Genomic DNA, 27,555 nt, shown 5'->3' with positions numbered 1-27,555 from the left:
TTTTTTGGGGGGGGGGGGAGCTATACAGAATCAGATATCCTATTACCTCCTAATATTTATTACATACAACACCAACCCCAATTTTTAAGCCATGATGAAGATTGTTTTGAGATCAATCATTTAGCAAAATATTGTATTTTTTGTATGAAAGAATAATAAAATGAAATAAACTTATTAATACAATTGAAAGTAACAGGATCATAATAATGTATTGTATTTGTATTTTCAATTTTGTTTGAACAATATGAAATAAACCTATTATTTATTACAGCTAATTTGTTATTTAACAATCTCCGCTAACCCACCCAACTCGAACTCTCATTGGTCTGTTTGTTTCGTGTCGTCCGACAGATTTTGCGCTCTCCTTGGTTAGGCTCGGAATTGGTAAAGTTAAAGCTAAGAAGATGTCTTTATTTATATTACTAGTAAGTAGTAAAGAGGAGGGAGGGGACTCGAGTATTATTATTATAAAGTCTCCTGTATTTATTTAAATGTATGATTTATGGGGATTAACCCTCGGAATATGGGGGGGGGGGTGGTAAGTAACTGGTAACATGATATTACGGTCAGCCAAGGTGTTCGTACAGAAATGTTGTAAGAATTATTCTTTAGAAAATTCAAGCTATATTTTAAATTTGAGAACTTAAGTAACTGATATAGATATTATATTAATTATTATAAAAAAAAATTTTGTTTGGTATATTAGATAAATAAATAGCTATTTCTGATCATTGATACACCAAAGTCAAGCAATATTTTGAAAAATTAAGTATCACATATAGATATTATAAAAAAACCTTTGGTTGGTATATTAGCTACTTCTGAATCTGATGCATCATTGTAACCCCCCCCCCCACGCCAGAATTCATTAACAATATATATGCACCTGTTTCTCTACTTTGTGTGTGACTCACGTATAAGATATTTTAAGAAATATGATTGGGGGGGGGGGGGGGGGGGTTACATAACATTTTTAAAAAATAATACATAATTAATAAATCTACAAAATCCTATTTCTTTATTTGAACTGACAAACACAACAGAACATAAAGTAACTGGAAAAGTCAAAAGATAAATTAGCAATAACAACTTTGGAGACTTTTTTTCTTTAATTGTGATTGGTTGGTTTATTAAGCATGAAATGCTGCCAAAATGGAAATAAAAAAACAAGCGAAATTAGCAATAAGAACTAAGATTAACTATCTTGATAATCTGGCTACGAGATTGCGTGATGCTATAAAAAAAATCTATTCACCAAACCTCTATTATTCCAAGTCATAAAATTCTAGTAAGGCCATAAAATTTCTTCGTATGATAATATTTTCCGGAATTTTTATGATTTTCTGACAATGTTTGACCGTAAAGATATGTGAACATATGTAGTATCTTAGAAATACATCCCAAATCTAGCATAAGTTGACCCCTTCTCTCCGTATGAAAATGTTAACAGAGGTGTGAAGTCTCAATTTCCGGTCGTTTGAATATATCGGGGAATTTGTATATTTTTAGGGTTATTTTAGTATTTTGAAAATATTGAAAACAGTAACATTTCTCTACGAAATCACCCATCGTTTACGATTTTGAGTATGTTTTGAAAAATACTATAAACTAAAACTATCATTGCAAAATGTAATACCTCAATGAAACACATGAAAAGAGAGAGAGAGAGAGAGAGAGAGAGAGAGAGAGAGAGAGAGAGAGAGAGAGAGAGAGATAGGAGAATCAACGTGTTTTATATTATTTTTATGCAAACATATTCTTTTATAATTTGATAAGATTATCATATTTCCATAAAACATACAACATTATTTGGATTTTCTTGACAACTGCACTGGAAAAATCGTTGGACAGAAAAACTATACCAACTTTTCAGCTAGTTTTCTGGGATCCAAAGGTACAAGATAATGGCCGATAAATGGATGCACAACCCCAATGATGATACACAAAATTGCCACTTCCACATTTAAACATTTAAATTAATGAATTAACCAATTTAAATTCAGCAAAAGTCCCCAAAGTTGTTAAGAATAAGAAAACGTTGTTATAAAACTTTGGGGACTAGTGTAATAAACAGTCCATTTTACCCTCTCTCTCTCTCTGCAAAATAGTTTTTTCTCTGGTTGCTTTATCACTGTTATGATAAATCCTAGGCCTTATACATACATCATTATTATAATACTAAGAAAACAATATTTTGCATAGGAATAATTTTTTTTAGCCCGTGCCTTCGGTATCTCGGGGCTAAAAATAGTAGTTTTAATCTTATAATTGTACATTTTTATTTCCGCGGAAAGCTGTTTATAATACGATGCAATATTACTGTTTTGATAAATCCTAGACCTTGTACATACATCATTTTTATAATACTAAGAAAACAATATTTTGCCTAGGAAAACTTAATATATACAGGAAGGGAGGGGACATTGGACTGTTATAATATTCCCCAAAGTTTTATAATAACGTTTTCTTATTGGTTGTCTTAACCAAACTTAATTAACCAACCAATCGAAATTCAATTAAAGTCCAAAAAGGATGCTGTGAGAATTGGTGCAAAAAATATGACGTAACAAAAAAAATGGCCGTTATTGACCAATGGCGGCCACTACCTTTGCCGCCATTGGTCAATAACGGCCTCTCATTGGCTAATTTTTTTTGTTACGTCATATTTTTTGCACCAATTCTCACAGCATCCTTTTTGGACTTTAATTGAATTTCGATTGACTGGTTAATTAAGTTTGGTTTTTCAACCACTAATTTCATTCTACATAATTGGAAGTTTTGTGTATAATGATTAGGGATGTACATAAATTTATCGTCCAATCGAACTAACCAATCACAACACATAAAAGTACCAAACGTTTCCTGCATTTTGATACAAAATATTGGTGTTAGAAAATAGTGTTTAGTGTCTTCGGTTAATTAGAATAGTTTATTATCGCATCGTGTTTTAGACAACTTACCACAGATATTAAAATAAAAAATATAGAATTAAAACCAGTTTTGTTAAACCAGAGGGGCCGAAGGCACGGCATAACAATTATTTACATTTTTATTTTATTTTAATATTTTTGGGAATATTTCTGTAATACGATGCTATACATGATGTTCCATTATTGCTCAGAAACGGTTCTAATCCAGCGGATAAGAATCGGTTTCGAAGCCATACTGGAAAATACTATTATTACCTGTTTAGTGATGGGCTCTACGGTTATTTAGAATAGTTTATTATCACATCGTATTATAGACAGCTTACCATGGATAGTAATATGAATAATTATAAGATAAAAACCAGCTTTGTTAGTCCCGAGGAGCCGAAGGCACGGCATAACAATTATTTACTTTATGATTTTATTTTAATATTTTTGGAAAATTGTCTTTAATTCTATGCTATAAATGAATTTTCAGTGTTCTAGCCGGTTCTAATCCAGCGGATATTAATCAGTTTCGAAGCCATACTGGAAAATACTATTATTACCTGTTTAGTGATGGGCTCTACGGTTATTTAGAATAGTTTATTATCACATCGTATTATAGACAGCTTACCATGGATAGTAATATGAATAATTATAAGATTAAAACCAGCTTTGTTAGCCCCGAGGAGCCGAAGGCACGGCATAACAATTATTTACTTTTGGAAAATTGTCTTTAATTCTATGCTATAAATGAATTTGCAGTGTTCTAGCCGGTTCTAATCCAGCGGATATTAATCAGTTTCGAAGCCATACTGGAAAATGATATTATTACCTGTTTAGTGACGGGAAATTGGGCTCTACGGTTAATTTCCTCAATTAAATCCCTCTCTGGTCCATCCTAGAAAACAGAATTAAATTATATTTATTAAAACTATTATTCTATAAAATAATTATATATTTACTTATCTGCCGAACAAATTTGGTTCTTATTAACAGATTTTCCGTGTGAAATGTTCACATAACTATTTTGGGGTTTACATCGCCCTCTATATAGAAGTCACCCAACAGAAAAAATGTCCCCAACAAAGATATTTGTTTACTTAAAAAAATGAAAATGGTCGAGTCGACTATCCACGTCCCATGAGAGCCCTTAGAGGCTATGTGCGTAGGCGCTCAACATTTTTTAGAAGTAAAAGGATATCTATCTGTATATCGGTTATATATGTCATATGCATATCTGCAATTTAGACTGCTGCCGCCACCTAAAAATTATGTGTATGTTCTGATAATCTAAGAATTGACATCCCGATAAATTTTTAAGAAATTTTCTTTAAAAAAGGGACCTTAAAGCAAATATCTTATTATATAAAGTAGTAAGCTTTTTTTTGTCTGTAGCGAAAAATCTCGTGAACCACTGAACCGATAAGGTTCTCCTTTAGAGTGAAGCTTCTTATAGGTTCTGAGTTGGTTTTAGGCAATTTTTATGCTTCAAATAGAGTCCCTAGATGCTAGGGGCGCATCCGCTAGTTACAAATAAAGGGATTAATAAAGGGTTGTTTTGCCTACCCATTTCCCAGAAAGGACCTGATCTTTTGGGATAATTGATGGTATTGATCTTTAATTATTTTCCTAAACTTTTCATACATGATGAAACATTAACATGGATATATTGTAATGGCGAAATTCAGTAGATTACAATTAGTAGTTGAAACGTTTGCACACTCAAATTAATAAAGGTTGAATAAGATTGTTCTCTATTTTTTTCCTAATTCTTTCATACATGATGAAAAATACTGGGGTCCAAAGGAATAAGATAATGGCCACTAAAGTGATGAACATCCCGAATGATGATACACAAAATTACCCATCTGTAGTAAAATAAAATTAGGGGTTGGAACATTAGACACTAAACCTAATGATCCAACCAATAACTGAAGTCGCCAAAGTTGAATAAGCTTTCGAATAATAAAATGGTATTATTAAACTTGCGGACCAGTGTAGTAAACAGCCCATTGTCCCCTCTCTCTCTGTGAAAAATATCCAACTCAAAACTTTTTACATGGATATATTGTAATGGCGAAATTGGCAATAAATTCGGCTGGTTCAAGGTAACTTGGTGTTATTAGCCTCTTATAAGTACAGCTACTTCATATCAGGGATATAAAGGGATAAGACAATGGCCGATAAATTAATGTTCATTCCCAAAGATGATACACAAAAATATCCTTCTCAAAACTAAATATGGATATATTGTAATGGCGAAATTGGCAATAAATTCGGCTGGTTCAAGGTAACTTGATGTTATTAGCCTCTTATAAGTACAGCTACTTCATATCAGGGATATAAAGGGATAAGACAATGGCCGATAAATTAATGTTTATTCCAAAAAATGATACACAAAAATATCCTACACGAAATTGGCTATAAATTAGGTTGGTTCAAGGTAACTTGGTGTTATTAACCTCTTACAAGTACAGCTACTTCATATCAGGGAAATAAAGGGATAAGACAATGGCCGATAAATTAATGTACATTCTCAAAGATAAAACACAAAAATATCATTCACGACATTAACAATAAATTAGGCTGGTTCTAGGTAACTTGATGTTATTAGCCTCTTACAAAGTACAGTATAAGTACAGTTATGCGAATTTAACTTTTAATGGGAATTAATTTTATGAGTTGTTTTCTATTCATTTTGTACATTTTGATCTGAAGAAAATCAACCATAGCTTAAATTTTTGTTTTACATGAAAACCAAAAAGTCATTGAAAAACTTCGTTTGCCTTTAAAGAATCTTCACTTTAAAAGGTGAACTATATCATTTAAAGGTTAGTGAGATTATTTGCGACGCACATACAGACAGACATCTTGTACTTTTATAATTGTATTTGTATCCACAACTCTCCCATTTCTTTAAAATCTAATAACCTCCCAAATAATGGAACAAAACCTGTCATCAATAAAATACTTTTTTAACTGACAAAAGTTCGAGCATAGCAGTTTATTTTCTAGGAGGGAGAAGGATTTTCATTGGTTGGTTTATTAAGTTGAGTGTCCAAACGTTATAACCACAAATTTGTAATTTACAGTAGGGGTTATTTAGTGTAATATAATTTTATTGGGGATGTACATCAATTTATTGGCAATTGTCTTATCCCTTTAGATCACTGTTATTTTCTAGCATATAAACGTAGGTAGATTTTTCAACATTGCATCAAGGTAGTGTTTAGGATTTGCAAAATCAAAAATTGCACTACAGTTTTGCCAGATTTTCAACTTTTAAATGCAAAAATAGCTTAATGGAAAAAGGTATTACGAAGTGGGGAGGGAGGGGACATTGGGCTGTTTATTACAATAGTCCTCAAAATTTTATAATGTCGTTTTCTTATTTGTTGGTCTCTGGGGACTTTAGTGAATTATGATTAGTTTGTTTATTAAGTTGAGTGTTCAAACGTTTCAACCACCTATTTAACTCTGCAAAGGGGTAATTTTATGTATCATTATCGGGGATGTACATTAATTTATCGGCCATTGTCTTATCCCTTTAGATCCCTGTTTGTCGATACTTGGATTACAAAATATCTACACCAATCACACCCTCTTTTTAATAGTGAAGCTACTCTATAATTTCCTTTGTCAGTCCGTCAGCTATGGAACCTCTATTTACGAAATGTGATTTACTCGTCTGTTATTTTAGATAGATTACTTTGTCTGTCAGTCTGTTGGTGCGTTTGTCATGCAATATAAGAAATATAAATATATGTTTTTTTGTGGGGGGGGGGGGGGGGTCGGAATTCTTGATTTTTTTTATTTTCTGTGTCTTTATCTGCTTTTTATTATCAATGGACATTTGCTGTATAATGCACTCTGTCCATTTGTCAAGAAGTAGCTTATAGTGCCTAATAAAAAAATGACGTTATACAATACAAATGACCAATGATTATATATTTTACCATTTGTCATTTGTTAAACTATAATTTATGGATGTTGTCATCCTTGTCATATTTTGCAGTATCTTTGTAAATAATTTTTTTCAAATTTTGCACAGGTTTAAGTTTACATTTTAAACTTGTGTGTAGTAAACATTTATGTAATGACTCATAGGGATCTAAAGGGATAAGACAATAGCTGACTAATTGATGTACATCCCCAATGTTAATACACACAATTACCCCTTCTGTAAAATAAAGTTAGTGGTTGAAACTTATGAACATTCATTTTAATAAACAAACCAATTAAAATTGAATAAAAGTTCCCTAAGTTGTTAAGCCAATGATTAAGAAAACGTTATTATAAGACTATGAAGCTATTGTAATAAATTGCCCAAGGTCCTCTCCCTCCCTGTGTTATAGCAATTTGTGGCTTTGCCCACTTATGTATGTTGCCTATCCCCCACATTTTTTTTGTAAAGCATTAGACGTCCCAGCATCAATCAATGATTGCAATTCTAACTAGATTAGGGGCTGGCACTGGGTTTTGCCTAAGGGATTCGAGAAGTTCACCTGACTCTATTGACCACGCATATTACATTGTAAAATGTAGTCTTGCATAAAGTTTAAAGTAATTTATCGCTAAAAAATCTAAGTATTGCCCTGTATAGTTTATTTACAAATATATAAATAAGATTTTAATCATTTTAAGTGTCTTAAATTAGGAAAACTCTAATTTCTAAAAGTTTAAATTTTTAATCTTTTAAAATAAAAACAAGAAAATTTTTTTGAAAAAATCATTATTCATAAAAATAGATTTAACAAAATTTAATAATTGGTTTTGGATATTCAGAGCCTCTATTGAGTAAATTACAAACTAAAATTTAAATGAAAACTAATTTTGATTTTCGAAACATATGTTTTCAATAAACTTGTAAAATTTAACATGCAACAACAAATATTTAACTTAGTGGCTGTATTAGCATGTTAAAGAAAACATAAATAATACAGGTGTTATTTTAATTTATAAGTGTTTTCTTAATCTAACAATTTTTTCAGTGGGTTTTTAAAATTTCTATTAAATCTAAACCTTTTTATAACATGATTGACTTCAATTAATTATCTAAAGTCTTTAAATCTAACATCATCCGTTTTAACTGATTGTAAAATCTAACTGACAACCAACCTTTTGAAATCTTTGGGGATTACAGTGAATTTTGATTGTTTAGTTCATTATGTTGAGTATAGAAACGATTCAACCATAAATTTCAATCCACAGAAGAGACAATTTTGTGTATCATCATTGGAAATGTACATGAATTTATTGGCCCTTGCTTTTTCCCTGTAGATCCTTGGATAACTCCTACTATCTATGTAAGGTATATCCGTAAGTTTATCTAATAATACTTGACCGTCAGCTGAACGGCAATATTTTCTTTCTTTTCAAATTAAATGACAATATCTAACGAAAGAGGGGGGGGGGTAGGATTTCACCCACAAGCCAAATACTATAACATTTGATTTAAACAAAGACTAACATATCAGAAGTATTATAGAGGAGCTTTACTACAAAAATATAAAATTTGTATTTTGTAATTAATTCTATTCTATATTAATCTAGACTGAAATTAATTTAGACTAAAAATATATAAATTTTGTCTGTGGTTAGCCAACTAGCTACAAAATGTTTTTACTTTATAACTTAAAATTATATAATCTTAGGAAAATTTGAGGCAAAATGTATTAGCTATACTAATATAAAGTGAGAAAATCACTTGACGTAAAATATGTGTTGGTCTTAATTTAAATCTAAATTTTGAATACATTTATGTCCTACTGCATTAGCTTGTCTGATTAAATTCATATAAAAAAGCAACATGATAATTGACGAATTAAAGATATGAATAGCAAAAAGAGGGTTATTTTTGGTAGGTGTAACCTTTTAATTAAATGCTCTTATTAGGTCAAACTGTTCGTAATAAGAGTATTTGACTAAATAGTTACACTCAACTTTACGGAAAATACGCGAAGAAAATGACACCCAAAATTACATTAGATAAATAGTAGAATAGTAATGTCTATAAACATAGCAGTACTTTTTTTTACACTAGAAATTTCGCTGAAATGTAACATTACCACAGTTTCCTCTTTATCTATATACATGATATCTAAAACATGGTGTCACTTCACTAGCGCAAAGAATTACATCCGCCTAATTCTATATATTCGCTCTTGAGTCTTCGTCCCTAACTTTTAAGGGAGGGTGAAGGAGGCCATTAAAATAGCATAAAACCACCCAAAGACATCTATAAAGCTTTTCTAAAAAGTATTTTTATTGTTTCCGTGATCTTAAAAAAAACTTACTACTTTATAAATTGCACAATAATAAGATGCACCCCTAGCATCTAGGGGCTCTGTATTGTATTAGATGGGATAGGGAAGAAAAGAAAAATAGCCTAAAACATTAAAAAAGACTCAAACCTAAAAATAAAATACCGCCATTGGACATATGTGAAGCTTCCCTGAATTGAAAAACTCAATCGGTTCAGTGGTTATCAAAACCTTAAACTACCGACAAAACAATTTTATTGAAATATATGCGCGGAAGTATTTGCACACCTTGATATACATATTCAAAAGTTTATAACAAGTTTGAGGGTTTCCAGCGAAGCTTTACTATATTAATTATAAATTCTTTTTTCAGTGTGGCTTCGATACCTATTAATATCCAATGGATTAGAACCGGTTTTCAGCCATACTGAAAAATCATGTATATCATAATGTACAGATAATCAAAAATAATACAATTAATTCCAGTTTTGTCAGCCCGATAATTCGGCCCCTTGAGGCTAACAAAACCTGTTTTCATATTATAATTTTTCATTTCAACATCAGTCCCAAAAGTTTTCTAATATCTTTTACATAACAACCTTGGGCTATTTAGTTAATTTTGATTGGTTGGTTCAAGTTGAGTGTCCAAACGTTTCAACCACTTTAAGTAATCTAAAGAAGCGGTAATTTTGTGTAATGTCTTATCCCATTAGATCTCTGTGTAAATAAGTAAATATTTCTTGTTCCAATCTTTTTATTAAAGCATAAACTATAAATTTAAAATTTATGCATAACCTAAAAACTAAAACTGAACAAACATTCTAATTAGATAATATTTTAGATTAACTTTTACCTAATTTTTTTTTGCTTTTTCTGAATATTAACTTTAATTATCTAACCGCTGATAAAATCCAACAAAAAACGAGTTTTAAACTAAATGTTAAATGTCTTATGTAATAAGATGTAGCAAAATCTTTTTAAAACAAGAATGAATTATTTCCCCTCCGAGAAATATGGCCACATAAAAATATTTCTTTCGAAAAAACATAAATTTTGGTTGAGATATAAGTACATAAATAGTCCAATGTCGGTTCAAGGCAGTTTTTTTTTTATCTATTTTGAGGATAGCTGGGTAAAATCCATATGAAAAAATATCCAAAGAACCCCCTAACCCCCACTTAGGTTGGTGGGGATTTTAGCTCCTTAATTATACATAGCACAGAAATGGTTCTTATATTTCCAAAAACTAGAGTTTATAGCGATTCTAACGGCAAGCATAAAATTTTCAAGCCATGTAATTTGAAATTAAAAAACCGCATTTTTGGCACACCCTTTACCCTTTAATTTGTGTCTAAATTGTAACTCTTTAAGTGTATAGCCTCAGATTATTGAGAGCTTATTGGATCATTTATCTTTCTACAGGGGGTTGAGATATAGGACAATAGACGATAAATTGAACTTCTTAAGTTGAAAATTTAAATCTAGTGCATTCAAAAATCTTTTCTTTTTTATCAAATAATAGTTTCTTCGCCAGTTGATTCTAAAACATTAATTTTAATCTACAGAAAGGGGTAAATTTGTGTATCATTTTTGGGTATGTATTGTACATCAATTTAACGGCCATTGTCCTATGCCTTTAGATCCTTGGGGTCATTCAAAGTCAACGTAGACAAATTAATTGCATTTTGATTGACAGAATATTAACATTTTTGATTATTTTTTTATTGTTTTTGTAAAGAAATTTTGGATAAATTTATTAGTCGCCTGTGCATTATTATTATATTTGTAGCGTGATAAAGTGTCTCCAAAATCAGCAATGTGACGTAATGAAAATAAGGGAGATGAGAGGAGAAGTGGGTAAAGAAAACCCCTTAAAAAAGAGATGGTTAATCCATCAGTTTTATGACGTCACATGGTTGATTTTTGAGGCACTTTGTAATGTTCCTTTAACTATTCCATTTTAAAGTGTTTTCTACAAAAGTGTTTAATCAATTGGTTGTTTCTCTATGGGTCATAAAGTCGATATGAACAATTAAATTGCCTTTTGATTGACAGAATGTCTATAATTTTGATTTTATTTTTATTATTTTTGTAATTGAGAAATATAAAGAAATGTAATAATATAAGTTGGATAAATTTATGAGTCGGCTGGACATTATTATTATATTTACCTTTTTATTTGCATTCCAAGAATATTTCTAGAAATTCTTGGTGGGCTTACTCTTATTTTTAGTAGCGGAGCTACTCTATGATTTACTTTGTCTGTCCGTCCGTCATTCTAGTGGGGAAATGTGATTTTCTTGGCTGCTATCAAAGATTCATATATGAAATTTTCAGTGAAGATTTTCATGACATATGCGAGTCTAGTCTATAAAGTCCTTCTGTCTATGACTCATGATTGAAAGGACATATAACTATAAACTCATATTTAAGAAGGTTCATTTACTTCTTTTATTTTTCATTAAAACTGAAAATCTGACCTATAACTCAATTAGTCCATTTTTCCGTCCATATTTTTTATTCTCCGCTACTTATGGATGTTGTCATCCTTTTTTTGTCTCAAGTAAAAAACTGATAATACTTCTTTTTTATAAACTAATATCTTCTATGGTTTAAGTTCACTTAAATACCATTCAGTAAAAATAAGCTTTAATTCATTTAATTGAATACAGTAATAGTGTCTGACTGATTATGACGTTAAAAAAATAATTAGCCAATGAGAGGCCACTATAGATTTTACCATTGGTCAATAATGGCCTCTCATTGGCTAATCTGTTTTTTACGTCATAATCAGTCCGACACTATTACTGGGTTCTTTTTTATTCTCCGCTACTTATGAATGTTGTCATCCTTTTTGTCTCAAGTAAAAAACTGATAATACTTCTTTTTTATAAACTAATATCTTCTATGGTTTAAGTTCACTTAAATACCATTCAGTAAAAATAAGCTTCAATTCATTAAATTAAATTAAATAAACTGTCTATTAAACATTTCATATCTAGGGCTTTAATCATAACATTTCAAAAACAGAAAATTTATTCTTTAAATATTTTTCAAAAATCAATCAAAGAAAAAATGCTAAACTTATTCTTTTGGTTAAATATTTGCTTTGGTAGCTTAGAAACATTGGGATAATATTAAGGCTAAAATAAAAAAAAAATATTTTAAATAATTAACAACACCTTGACTTTACAATAACGTTTGATTAAAAAAAACTGTTTCATTTCAAGATAAAAGTACTATGAATATATCTATCTATCTATCTAACTATCTATCAATCTATCTATCTATTGAATCATATATCTATCTATCTTAATATTACCTCCGAACTTGTGACACTGACAGTCTCCGCTTGCATATCCATACTAAAATAAAAAAATATATATTAATTCGAAAAAATCCTCAAAATTTATTATAAAGTTTTCTTAGTCGTTGAATTCAAAACTGTGGGACTTCGATTGGATGGTTCATTTAGATGAGTGTTCACACATTTTAACTACTAATAGTAATCTACAGAAGGGGTAGTTTTGTGTATCTTAATTGGGGATGTACATAAATTTATCGGCCATTGTCTTATCACTTTAGATCCCTACAAATCCCAATATTAGAAAAATAATTTTGTTCATTTTTAAAAAATAAATTTTAAAAAACTTCATTACTATTGCACATAATCGTTCCTTTTCTGAACTAGCGGCTATCTAGCATCTAAGAGCTCTGTATTTGAAGGAGTAAGGAAAGTAAGAAGATAGCCTAAAAACACAATTTGATATAAAAATGAAATAGCCTAAAACCATCCAGGAACCTATAATGGATAAGTCAATTGGTTCAGTAGTTTGAAGTCTTAAGCTACAGACAAAAAAAAAGGCTACTACTTTTTATTATAGGATTACATAACATATTTTTATGCTAAAAAATATGGCAATGTTTACAACATGGTTTATTATGTATAAGTTGTTTACAGAATATTATATATCTTTACTTTAGCTTAGCTAAATGTTTTTTTTTCATTTATCTTAGTACTTATAGTTATTCATATATTATTTTCTCGCAGTTACACTAGTCCCCAAAGTTTTACAAAGTTTTTTTTGTTGGCTAAATTAAATTTGGGGAATTTTACGGTATTTGATTTATTATTTATTATTATTATTTGACGGTTTATTAAGTTGAGTGTACAAACGTTTTCACAACTAATTTTATGCTACAAAAGGGATAATTTTGTGTATCATTATAGGGGATGTACAACAATTTATTGATCATTATCTTATCTTAGATCTCTGAGTTTCTCGTCTGATCGATTGAATTTTATAATTATTATTTTTAGTATGAAAACTTGATTTTCTAAGCTGCTAATATAGTTGGATGTTAAAATTTTTTTATAGAGATTCTTAAGACCACTCATTATCTACTCTTTGAGCTATGTCTTTTAGAACATATGGGAAAAAGGGATACATTTTTATTGTAATGGCTGCTATTAAAGCTAGATGTCTGATAAGTTGTCATTTACTTAGCATGAATATCATTTAACTTTTTATTAATTTCTTTTAGATATTCTAAATATTTTATAATTTCATGGTATGCGTCTGACGGATTTTGTTATTCTTGTTATATTGATATAATTATATAACTTAATTATAAGTATACGATATAAGTTACATAACATGATTAATATGATTTATCTTAATCTATGATCTTTTTTTTTACTTCACTATGTAGTACTAGCGGCTACGCCCCTAGAGGCCTCTAGGGGCACTTGAGGAGGAGAAAGTCGAATTTAATAATTTTTTTGGGGGGGGGTGGCCCCCCCTCATTTTTAATTTTAGATAAAAAATTAATTTTTTTTTTTTTGGGGGGGGGGGGGGTGAATTTTTCATTTTTTAGGGGGGTTTGGGGTGTCCCACCCCCCAAGAAAATAGTTATAAACCTTCCCGGGTCCTGAGCTACCCTGTAAAGGAGAACCCGATCGGTTCAGCGGTTAGCGAGATCCTTCGGTACAGACACACAGACAAACATCCTGTTACTTTAGTATAAGGATATAAAGCTATCAAAGTAAAATAAAATAGACAGCTAACGTCTTTTTAATATGTAAAATTATTTCTAAATTAACTGTTATATCTCATAATTACCACTAGTCTTATCAATCAATTCAGAGGTGGATTCTTAAAAAAAAATTTGCCCCACTAATCGCTTAGTGGGGCAAAATTGTTTTCGTGAAAAATCCACCAAAATCACATTAAAAATCTACAAAAATTAAACACAATCATAGAAGGGTTATTAACATAATTAGATTTTAATTTTTAAATTTTTTTTTATGTGATTTTGGAGAGTTTTTCACGAAAACAATTTAGCCCCACTAAGCGATTAGTGGGGCAATTTTTTTAAAGAATCCACCTCAGGTCTTTAAGTAAATAACAAAATATATAACTTTAAAGTTCTGTACTTTACTAAATGAAAAAATTGTGACTAAATTTGATTTTTTTGACTGTTTTTTAATTATACCATATTTATTTTTTTTTTAAAAGCAAGAAACAAGAAACACAAATTAATGCTAAACATCCTTTTTGAACCAATTAATTTCTCTATTTAGGGTAAGCTTTACATATGTCATGTGATATTCTTAGACTATTCTATTATTAAAATTTAAGTTTTGAGATTGTTATAAGCTAATTTTCTAGCCCCTCTTTGCCCTTTGAGATACATACACGTGGATGCTAGGTGCGTAACCGCTAGTATAGTTTAATGTAACAACATAGAGATCTCTATTTACCATCTAATATAGGTTAATGTAACTATAGAGACCTCTATTTGCCTGTCTGTCCCTTAGGAATAGACCTAGGTGTCCGGGATCTAAAGGGATAAGACAATGGCGGATAAATTGATGTGCATCCACAATGATGATACACAAAATAAACCCCTTATGTAGGTTACAATTAGTGCCTGAAATGACACTCAAACACTAAACTATAATAAAAGTCCAAAAAAATTGTTAAGTCAACTAATTAGAAACGTTATTATAAAAGTTTGGGGACTAGTGTAATAAACAGCCCATTGTCCCCTTCTTCTCTGCGTAGGTATAGGCCTGGGTGTCGAATTAAAACTACTAAATATAGATACCAGGACATTCAAAAAATTTTAACCAATTAATTAAATAATTTATTCTATAGAAGGAGTATTTCTGTGTGTAATTATTGGGTATATATTGTCCAATGTCTTATCCCTTAATACTCCTGATAAATACCAATAATAATACTGTGCATTGTTGTCAACACATATAGGAATACTAGGGGTATTTTGTTTTTAATAATTGAATATTTTGTCTTATCCCTTAATACTCCTGGTAAATACCAAAAATAATACTGTGCATTGTTGTCAACACATATAGGAATACTTGCGGTATTTTTACAATATAACAAAAAATTTCAGTTTTAAACGATTATAAAACACTATTGAGTGCCGGATGGGATGTTATCCAATACCTTAAGGGATTAAACAATGGACTATAATTTGATATACATATATCCCCAATGCTGATGAACAAGATTACCTCTTCTGTAGTTTAGAATCTTAGGTTGAAAAGTTTTTACTATAATAATTAGTAACTAACCAATAACCATAAGTAACCAAAGTTTTGAGCCAACGTGGTTATTTTGGGTGCGGTTCAATTTATAGTCCCATATGTCCTACCCACCCCATACTTGAAATTATGCGAAGGTGAATTCACACCTTTCTTTTGGTGCATTGTCAGTACTCATTTATTTTTGTTATCCAGGGATACAGGGAGAGGACAGTAAACAAAAATTTAATATTTATCCCATATGTTTTTTTATGTTAATTTAATTTTCTCATTTTTTTTGCCAAATACAATGTTCTAAAATTAATTTTAGTTATTTTCAAGTGTTTTAGGAAATGCAATTGAAGATTATTAATTGCATTGAATTGTAGACACCTTTCCGCGGATAGTAACATCAAGAATTGTAAGATTAATTCCCATTTCGAGGAGCCGAAGGCCAGTGCTAACAAAACTGGTATAAATATTATAATATTTATTTTCTTGTTCGTAGAAAATTGTCCATTACACAATAAGATACATGATTTTACAGTGTAGGTTAGAACTGGTTCCAATCCGTCAATAATTTACATGTTCAACATACAGACTCTTATAAAGCTTTTCCAAAAACGTTACCTAAGCGTTGGTATGGGCTTTCCTCCACAGAATGACGTCTCAATTGCCACGTTCGATGCGGTTGATCTAAAATAATGAATATTATTAATAAATACATAGATAGGTAAAAGATAGATAGATATGAAGTTAGATGGAAAGATAGAGATATATAGAAGAATATTAATATACTGTTGAAAAAAAGAGTTGAAAATCTAAAAGTAATTGAGACAGAGAGATGAATAAGAAAAGTCTGTTTTAGACAAATTAAAAATAACTGAGGTGGATTCTTGAAAAAATAGTATTTCTAAATTGGCTATGGTAGCCAGATTTTTAAATTTGTTTTTGTAAAAAAATCTTCCAAAATTATATGAAAAATTTCTTGGATGTGTAAATTACAGTCCTTCAATCTTATATCAATAACTCTTCTATAATTTTGTAGATAAATTTGTACAAAAGTGAAATTTTATTATCTGGCTACCATATCCGATTCAGCGACTTTTTAAGAACCCACCTCTGTATATCGATGAAGAATCAATTAGAAAAATAAATAGAATCAACAAACAACAAAATAAGGATGGCAACATTTGCAAGTATCGAAGCACAAAAATCATGGATGGACAAATGACCAAAATTATAAAGCAGATTTTTAAAATTAAAATTTCATGTGGAGGGTCAAATCCTTCTCCCTCTCCCATTCTTTCGAGTGCCCCTAGTGGCCCCTAGTTCAAAAACATAATAATCAATTAAAAACAAATATATAATAAACCATTCAAATAGTTTTTAATTAATTCCATTATACTGTCAAAAACAATTTTCACAATCAATTCAACATAAGCTTCAAAAACATGCAAAATTTTCAGGAATGTATCGTATATTAAAGACAGCTTTCCGTGGATATTAAATTAAAAAGTATTAGATTAATTCAGGTTTGTTAGCGGAGGCCCAGGCTAACAAATCAGTCATTTATATTATGATTCTTATTATAATACTCGTAGAAAACTGGCTTTAATACGATACGATACATGATTATTCAGTATAGCTAAGATACGGTTCTAATCCAGCAAATATTAATTGGTTTCAAAGCCATACTCGAAATTAGATTCTCCCCAAAAAGTCTTTTGTATTAAATTAATGTAAATATTAGCTAAAAAAAAGGCTTGTAGATTCTATCTAGGGATCTAAAGGAATAAGGCAATGGCTGATAAATCTATGTAAATATCCAATTAAGATACACATAATTACCCCTTCGTTAGATTAAAATTTGTAGTTAAAACGTTTTAACACTCAACTTAATTAACCAACCAATCAAACTTCACTATAGTCACCAAAGTTGCTCAGCAAACGAATAAGAAAACGTTATTAAAAAAACTTTGAGGACTAGTGTAATTAACAGCTCATAGTCCCCACTCTCACTGGATTAAATCCATAATTCCCTGAATATTGGTTATTGCTAATTACCCACATAAATTTTAAAGATTTATGCCTTTTTTTTGCAGGGAGGAAGAGAACTTTGGACTGTTTGTTACACTAGTCCCAAAGTTTTATAATGAATTTTTCTTATTATGATTTGTTGGTTTATTGAGTTCAGTGTCCAAGCGTTTAAATCAAAAATTGTAATCTTTAGTAGGGTTAATTTTGTGTATCATCGTTGGGGATAACCATTAATTTATCGGCCATTGCATCCATTTAGATCCTTTAGAGATGCCGAAAGCAAGGGCTAACAAAACAGGTTTTACATTTTAATATACGTAGAAAACTAGATTTAATACAATACGATGCATGATTTTTCAGTGTTGCTTAGAAACTGTTATATCTATATTAATCTTTAATACAAAGTAGAACGATGTTTGTTTGTCTGTCTGTTTGTTTGTAGCAAAGGATCTCGCTAACTGCTGAACCGATCGGGTTCTCCTTTACAGGGTAGCTTCTCATAGGTCCTGGAAAGGTTTATAACTACTTTCTTGGGGGGGTGGGACACCCCCAACCCCCCCAAAAAAATCCCCCCCCCAAATTTAAAAAAAAATTTCTTTTAAATCTAAAACACGAAAAATTGGTTTGATCAAACCTCTTGGGGAAAAGCCCCTAGAGGCTAGGGGCGAATCCGCTAGTATTAAATATATTAATAGGTTTCGAAGCAATACTGGAAAAAAGGTTATCTGACGGCAAAAATGATGTATGATAAAGTATTGCACCAAAAATATTATAAATAATCGATTGGTGTTGCTCAAATAACGTGAAATGATAATTAGAAGTGCATCCCTAATTATGATACACAAAATAAACCCCTTCTACATATTACAATTAGGAGTTGAAACATTTGGACACTAAACCTAGAAAAAACAACCAATCAAAATTCAGTTAAAGTCCCCAAGTTTGTTAAGCCAACGAATAAGAAATTGTTATTATAAGACTTTGGGGCCTATTGTCACCTTTCTCTCGCTGTATTATTTTATATTGGTTATTTTCGAAATGTATATTATTATTACTACATTGTAAGACCATCTTAGATTAATATAAAACCCATGTTCTATCAATGATAGATATAAAAAACGACAAGCATTGGTCAGGGATCTAAAGGGATAAGATAATGGCCGATAAATTGATTTACATTCTCAATGATGATACACAAACGTATCCCCTCTGTAGATTAAAATTAACCAACCAATAAAAATTCATCAAAAAGTCCCCACAGATGTTAAACATATAAATAAGAAAACTTTATCATAAAACTTTGAGGACTAGAATAATAACCAGTTTATTGGCCCCTCTCTCTCTCTTATAAAAAAATGATCGATATCAAAAAAGAATATTTGTAAGAAACAAGAACGGCATTGGTATTATCCAGGGATCTAAAGGGATAAGACAATGGCCGATATATTGATTTACATTCCCAATGATTATACACAAAATTAACCCTTCATTATATTTAAACATTAGTGGTTGAAACGTTTAAACACTCAACTTAACAAGATTAGTTTGAAATGAAAACTTGTGCATTTTGAAATTGAAAGATCTGAATGCCATTAGGGTATTTGTTAATAACTGTGCAGTAATTATCATCTACATAAACTTCTAGTCATAAGTGCATTATATAAAAATATAATGTATCATCTGAAGTCTGATAGTTTTTAGTAGCGAAGCTACAATATAATTCGAAATGTTGGTCCGTCCGTATGTCCGTCTGAGACAGAAAGGGGGAAACGTGATTTTCTCGGCTCCTATAAAAGATAGAGAGCTAAAATTTTTAAAGATTAAATATGCTAACAGTCTTCATAATTTCTCTATTTTTCATTAAGATTCGTCAGTTGGTTGAGGTGCTAGATCGATTCCTACATTTTTAAGTTTTCATGATTTTCTCAACTCCTATTCAACATAGGCGGCTGAAATTGTCAGGGATTGAATACTTTCATATTCTGCATACCTTTATTAAGTTTTCATTGAGATTTGCTTATTAGTTTCCTAGATTTTTAGGTTTTCATGATTTTCTTTACTCCTATCTGAGATATACGGCTAATATTTTTAGGGATTAAATAAGTTCACAATTTACATCCCTACAAAGATCATTAAGATTTGCTAATTTGCTGAGGTGCTAGATCGATTCCTAGATTTTCACGTTATAAATCGTACAAGGTTGCGTGATTTTTTAGTTTAATGTTTTTTTTTATGAAACTGCAATAAAGTTATTTTTTTCAGATACCTATTACCCATTCTTAATTTTTTAGCTTCGCTACTTATGGATGTTGTCATTCTTGTTTATATGTTCGATCATGTATATGGCCATAACTCTGTCAAAAATACCTTCAAAACTTTCGACCTGACATAATGAAACAGTAACTTTATAAGCCCAAGTAATCATTTTTGTAATATCTTTCTAATTCATGGAAAACTAAGAAAATACATAATTAAATATATAAAAAAACTTTATGTGGAACAGACAGATATAATTATTTGCTTTACATAGTTAGACAAACCTAATAAATATTTAGAAATTACCTTTTAGCAACAAATTTGGAAAATGGAAAAATTGGCTTATTATGCACTAAATTTCATATTAGTTACAGGGTCAAATATAGGTATCTTAATACTTAATGTTAAATTATACTTTAAGAGGTTATAATTAAATAGGTATCGATTTTGCAGCATTTTCTGTATTTATTAGTAATCTACTTTTTTTTCTACATATATTATATTATAGTGATAGACAGAAGAAAAAAAAAACAATGTGTATTCTACTATCAGATCATGCATTATTTATTACAGAGAAATGCTGAATGGTTGGCCATCATTTCTGCACAAAATATCAAATTAGCAACAATGCTTATAGTAAGCTGCAGCTTTAGAAAAATACAAACACCCTAAATAGAAAAGCTTGAAAAATTATGATAATTGCTGATAAAGAGGGTCAAATTTTCGCGTATTTTATATAAATTTGTGTGCTAAAAATTGGTCAAATGCGCCTATTTAGTCAAACTGTTCTTAAATTTAACCAAACATGTTCATAATTAAGACCACTTTGACTTATTTAGAGCATTTGACTACAACCCAACACCCAACTTTACAAATTACGCAAAAAAATTTCCTCTTAGTGAAAAAAGTTGTAGTATTGGATGTTTTTAAAGAGAATTGTATTCCCTTGTTATAGAATCCATGCATTGCATACACTACATACATACAGGGATCTAAAGGGATAAGACAGTGGCCAATAAATTGATGTATAAATCCGATAATGAGATAAAAATTACCCCTTCAGTGGATAAAAATTTGTGGTTGAAATGTTTTGACACTCAACTTAATTAACAAACCAAACTAAATTCAATAAAAGTTTCTAAAGTAGTTAAGTCAACGAATAAAAAAACTTACAATATAAAACTTTGGGGACTAGTGTAATAAACAGGCCAATGTCCCCCCCCCTCCCTGATTGCATACACTACATACACTACATACATATAATACAGATTACTGGATGAATAATAAATATGTATGTAGTTCCCTTTTTCAAATGGAAAAAAAACTTCATTTTATATCTTTGAATAGCCTATAAGCCCCCTGAGGCTTTTATTGGCACTTGGGGGTAATTCAAACCAAAACTATGAATTTAAGTTTAAAAAATAAATTGTAAATTTTTTTAAGGGGCAATTTCTTGACCGAAAATCTCATATTTGTAAGTTCTAAATTATGTTTTCAATACTTAAAATTTAAATTTGATAACTGTAGTTTTTTTTCTAATAAAGCTTATGTAAAAGTATAAGATATGTAAATAGATTGAGATTATTCTTTTTCATGTTTCAATAATATATCTATAAAATACAAAATGTAATATAATTATTTTGAAGTAAAGTTTCAAATTTGTTCATGTAACTTTTTTTTATGGCTTACTCTGTAAAAGAATAAGATATGTACCAATGGTACATATCTCGAGATTATTCCCACTATTCTCAAGGTCAAAAGAATATGTTTCCTCAGGGATCTAAAGGGATAAGACCATTATGAGCCAACCAATCAAAATTCAAAGTCTCAAAAGATGTTAAAAACGTTATTATAAAACTTTAGGGACTAGTGTAAAAAAAAGCCCAATGTCCCCTTTCTCCCTGCAAAAGAATATGGTTCCTTCATATGCACAGATACATATAAAAAAAAAAAATTGTATATTACAAAGGGGGTCAGTTTTTTCTCATATTTCAATAAAGTTTTGTGTTAGCGTTTAGTCAAATGCGCTTATTAAGTCAAACTGTTGTTAATTAACAACATGGTCAATGGTCAAACGGAAGAACAGTTTGACTTAATAAGCGCATTTGACTACAATCTTACACACAACTTTACAAAAGATATGCAAAAAATGACTCTGTTTTTCTCAAATTTTACTTATAGATGAAACATGTTTTTTTGTTGTAAATGCTAATCTCTATCAAAGGCAAGTAACACATACAGATAAGGCCTCGATCCCAATGTGTTACATTTTTTTCATTATTTGCATGGATTTAGGGGCCAATATATCTTCGATCAAATCTATCAATAGAGTAAAAGGAAGGTTTTAAACTTCATTACAAAATATGTACTATTCGAAACCAATCAATATTTGCTGGATTATAACTGGTTTTAAGCCATGTAAAAAGTCATGTATATCATCGAAATATTGACAATTTTCTACGATTAATTAATTTCAAATCATATATTAATACCAGTTTTGTTAGCCCAACCTTAATCTTTACTTTTTCATTTCACGATTCGTAGAAAGCTGTTTATCTACCTTCAAATGACCTACTCCCAAACCCCTGCCATTATTAGAGAAGACACATCGTGCTTCCCAAAGTCCTTCTGTATAAATAATAACATCACAACTACAGGGTGACTTTAACTGGAATTCTATTGTAAAACTATGGTGTTATATGGCTATAGAAACCAGTGGTGTAGTATGTTTCACTTCCTATTTAGAGTAAGACAAGGCAAGCTTAATTAATAAATGTATACATTGTACATTCATTATATTATTCTTACACTAGCGGATACGCCCCTAGAGGCCTTTAGGGGCACTTAAGGGCATGGGAGAAGTTCTCCATCCACTTTAATTTTAATTCTAGGGTGGAGTCACCTTTCCTAGGGGCGAAAAAACCTTTCCTGGCCCTATAAGCTGTAAATAAGAACCATAACGGTTCAGCAGTTAGCGAGACCTTTAGCTACAGACAATAAAAGGCTTTAAAAGTTTTGGGTAATTTAATTAATTTGTTTTTGGGTGTCTCATCCCCCAAGAAAATAGTTATAAACCTTCCCGGGACATATGAGAAGCTACCCTGTCAAGGAGAATCAGATCGGTTCAGCGGTTAGCAAGATCCTTCGGTACAGACACACAGACAAACAAACAGACAAACATCCTGTTACTTTAGTATAAGGATTTTGATCTACAGAACTGTTTATGATTTCGAAAATCATTTGACAAATCCTTATAATAAAGTAACATCATGTTTGCCTGTTTGTACCAAAGGATCTCGCTAACCGCTGAACATATATGGTTCTCCTTTACAGGTCCTGAGAAGGTTTATATCTTTTTTTTTGGGGGGGGAGGGTCCTAACCTCCCAAGAGAAATTACCCCCTTTCCCCTCTTTTTCCAAACAAATTAAGGCTAGAGGCCAGATGTTAGTAGTATATTGATAAATGAAGTAAAAACAAATATAATATATATATGAGACACAATAAATAAATAAAAGTTACTTTTCCTCTTGATATTTACTCCCTATAATTTCAGGGATGTAAAGAGATAAGACAATGGCTAATAAATTGATAGACATCCCCAATGATGAAACACAAAATTACGACACCATGGAATCTGTCCCGATTTTGTATAACTTTTGCGGAACATGTTCCAGTTACGTCATATTTTTCTTTCCCGAAAAAGGGAAGGGGGAAAGAAAAAAAAGGGAAGGGGGGAAGAAAAAAGAGATGGGAGAAAAGGGGGTTTTCCCCATCTCTTTTAAAGAGATTTTCTTCCCCCCTTCCCTTTTTCGGGAAAGAAAAATATGACGTAACTGGAACATGTTCCGCAAAAGTTATACAAAATCGGGACAGATTCCATGGTGTCAAAATTACCCCTACTGTAGATTACAATTAGTGGTTGAACCGTTTGGAAACTCAACTTAATTAACCAACCTAAAACCTAAACAGCTCAATTTCCCCTCCCTATAAATTACTATAGATATAAGGTAGCTTATTTTACTAATTTACATCCTTATAAATCTACAGAAGGGGTAATCTTGTGTATCATCATTGGGGATGTATAACAATATATCGGCCATTGTCTTATCCCTTTAGATCCCTGCATATATTCTATTTTCCTTGAATATTCCCCTGATAAATGTTTGTAAGAGTATCCATTATTGTTTGACCATATGATCTCCTTACATTCAGGGATCTTAAGGGATATGACATTGATAAATTGATGTACATCCCATATGAAAATACGCCAAGTTACCCCTTCTGTAGATTGCAATTAGTGGTTGAAACGTTTAAACACTCAACATAATGAAGCAACCTATTATTAATTCAATAAAAGTACCCAAATTTGAAAAGTCTACAGATTAAAAAAAAATTGGGACTAGTGTAATAAACAGGCCAATGTCCCCTAACTCTCTGACTTTGTTATAAAGGAGCAACGCTATTAAAAGCTCGACAAAAAGAAAGACAGAAAGGACAAGTAAAGATAAATTATTCTTTTCCTCAATATTTTCAATCTAAGAAAGGCGTGTTTAGTTTTAGATATAAAAGTGTTACATACAAAAGTGTAGAAGGAGATAAACAAAAAAGATAGATAGATAAAAGACCGCCCAAGACCACTGAAACTCACAAAAATGGGACAGGGAAAAGTGCCATGTGTGACGTCATGAAAATATGTCTAAAAGGAAGACTGAGAGAAGAAGTGGGAAAAGAAACCCTAAAAAAGAGATGGATAATCTCTTTTTTTTATAACGTCACACATGACACTTTTAGCTGTCCTACCAAAAATTTATCATGCAATGATTCAAAGTCTTTAATTTTCTATTTAAAATATGGATTTTTATCCACCTCACAATAAGAAAAATAAAAGCTTAGACGTCCTTGCTGGAGATCCGGAAAGTGTCATGTGTGACGTCATAAAAATATGTCTAAAAATGAGGGATAGAGGAGAAGTTGGAAAGGAAACCTCTAACAAAGAGATGGATAATAGACATATTTTTATGACGTCACACATGAATATGGCTTTTATCTCCCCTTCCCATAAAAAAGTTGGACGTGATTTTTAGTAACAGTTATACCATATTTATTCATGAAACCAGCCTAGCTACTCTATAATTAAAGCTCTTACCTTGAGCTTCCCGTCCGTCTGTCTCCGGATCCTGCAGGACTACTGAAATTAAAAAAAAACAATTTCAATAATGTAATGAACACTTTCAAATAACTAATCAACTGGTTTCAATATAAATTGGAAATGATGACACACAAAAATTTTTATATTAAAATTAGTGGTTGAAATGTTTGAACACACAACTTAATAAAAAATAACTTAAGTCCCGAAAGTTTTTAAACCAACGAATAAGAAAATGTTAATTTAAAACTTTGGAGACTTATGTAATAAATAGCTCATTATCCCCTCTCTCTCTACCTTATTGTACTGTTTTAAAAAGACCAGACCATTCTTTGATATAAAATATACAATAAATCTAACTAACACTACCGTAGTCATTTATAGACCTTTATTGTAGAGTAGCTATTATTCTAAAATAAATGTACTATAAATATATCCTATAATAGTGTACCACCAAAAAATATTGTATCGGAAATAATTTGGCTATTGATAATGTGGACTTCTTGGGTATTTACCTTATACATTCAATAGAGCATCTATACCACCATTTTTAGAATAGTTTAGAAATATAGTTTTCATTGCAAAAAGCTAATTGGCCACAGACGTATAACTACGGATATGACGATGTACATTAAATTGATGCACACCCCAATTTTGATTAACAAAATTACTCTTTCTTAATTAAAGTTATTTGTGGAAAAAGTCTCCAATTTAGTATTCAACAAAAAAACTTTTTTATATTTATATTTAATTTACATTTTAATGTCCCCTCTCTATCAAAAAATATGAAATTAACTAAATAATTCTAATGATTATAAAACACGCACTTCCTTTAATTAAATAAAGGTTTGAAATGGAGGGGGGGGGGGGGGTTATGTGTTGTTCAGTGTTCACTTGCCTATAAATCGTATTAGCCCCATAAAAAATATTTCTTTTGCTTTATATCATCTTGTATGTAAGATTTATACACTGAATATTTATGCATATATTTTCAAGGAGGGTGGGGACATTGGACTGTATATGACACATGTACCCAAAGTTTTATAAACCCACTGCACTGGTTGGAAGTCACCAGTAAAAAAAAACATTTCCTTTGCTTTATATTATCTTGTATGTTATATTTATACACTGAATAATTATGCATATCTATTTTCAGGGAGGAAGGGAACATTGGACTGTAAATAACACTGGTACCCAAAGTTTTATAAACGATGTTATCTTTTATACTTATATTGAATTGTGATTGGTTGGTTCCAAACTAATAGTGTTTAAACTTTCTAACCATTAATAATTATATAAATAAGGTAAAATTTTCTTTATCATCATTGGGGATGTACATCAATTAATTGTCCATTGTATTATCTCTTTATATTTTTGAAGCATTGCATCTCACTCTAACATTTCAAATGCAAAATTAAGTAGAACATTTCTTTCAGAAAGGTGGTATCTAAAGGGATAAGACAATAGCCGATAAACGCATGTACATCCCCAATGATGATACACAAAATTACCCCTTCTGTAGATTCAAATAATTGGTTAAAACGTTTGAACACCCAGCTTAATGAATCAACCAATCAAAATTCACTAAAGTCCCCAAAGTTGTTAAGCCAACAAATAAGAAAACAGTATTATAAAACTTTGGGGACTAGTGTAATAAACAGCACATTGTCCCACCCCTCTCTCTGGATAAACTTCTTACCTTCCAGTGACATGTCTCGATCTTGTGCCACTGCCACCCCCCGGGGTGGTGGTCTCCTCCCCCCATGCATACCTTCGGCCACGTCTCTCCCCCTCATCACCTCCTCCGTGTCTCCTGAAAAAAGGGATTATTTTGAACATCATCATTGGAGATGTACATCAATTTAACGGCCATTGTCTTATACATTTAGATCCCTGCAAAAGAGTCATTATTCATTTTTCTAGAATAAACGCATTTTTGGTTCCTCTTTTGGAATAGAGATAGGAAGAGAAAGAATGAGAGTGAGAGAGAGAGAGGGAGATATAGAGGGGGAGATAGATAGATAGATTGATAAAAAATAAAGAGAGAGCGAGAGGGGGGGGGGGGGAGAAAAACTGAAACTAAAATAACGCGCAACTTCAGTTTTATTTTTTCTCACTAGGAATCCTATTTAATTTTGATATTACCCAAATTTTAGTCTAAAACCATAAGAAACAAATGTGAAGCTTTCTTAAAAGCTCAATTGGTACGTTCATTAGCTAGGTCTTAATGAAAATCATCTTACATCTTTAAAAACTATCATCTGCGCTATTAGCATCTATTGTTCTGTATTAGAAGAGCAGAAAATAGCCTGAAACCGTTCAAATATTTAGATTTCAAAGTAACATAGCATAAAACTTTCCAGAGACCCTTAAGAAGGTCCCAAAAA

The 27,555-nt window shown here is 30.9% G+C and overlaps 1 protein-coding gene across 3 annotated transcripts in view; it reads right to left on the bottom strand.

Moving 5' to 3' along the window:
- LOC145303854 (uncharacterized) overlaps positions 1–27,555 on the bottom strand; it is a 156,702-nt gene that overhangs the window by 63,831 nt on the left and 65,316 nt on the right. For all 3 annotated transcript variants that reach the window (XM_080145507.1, XM_080145508.1, XM_080145509.1), the window contains 5 exons: positions 26,868–26,981; positions 25,169–25,210; positions 16,356–16,421; positions 12,498–12,540; positions 3,745–3,810 (listed from right to left, as the gene is read on the bottom strand). In XM_080145507.1, coding sequence (XP_080001633.1) covers positions 3,745–3,810; positions 12,498–12,540; positions 16,356–16,421; positions 25,169–25,210; positions 26,868–26,981 — 331 coding nt within the window. The remainder of the gene's footprint in view (positions 1–3,744; positions 3,811–12,497; positions 12,541–16,355; positions 16,422–25,168; positions 25,211–26,867; positions 26,982–27,555) is intronic.

This window comes from Acartia tonsa, chromosome 13, assembly GCF_053477335.1.
Source record: "Acartia tonsa isolate MP-2025a chromosome 13, ASM5347733v1, whole genome shotgun sequence".
In the NCBI taxonomy this organism is placed as follows: Eukaryota; Metazoa; Arthropoda; class Copepoda; order Calanoida; family Acartiidae; genus Acartia; species Acartia tonsa.
The sequence above is the reverse complement of the archived record's forward strand: the minus strand, read 5'-3'. Positions and strand labels throughout refer to the sequence as shown.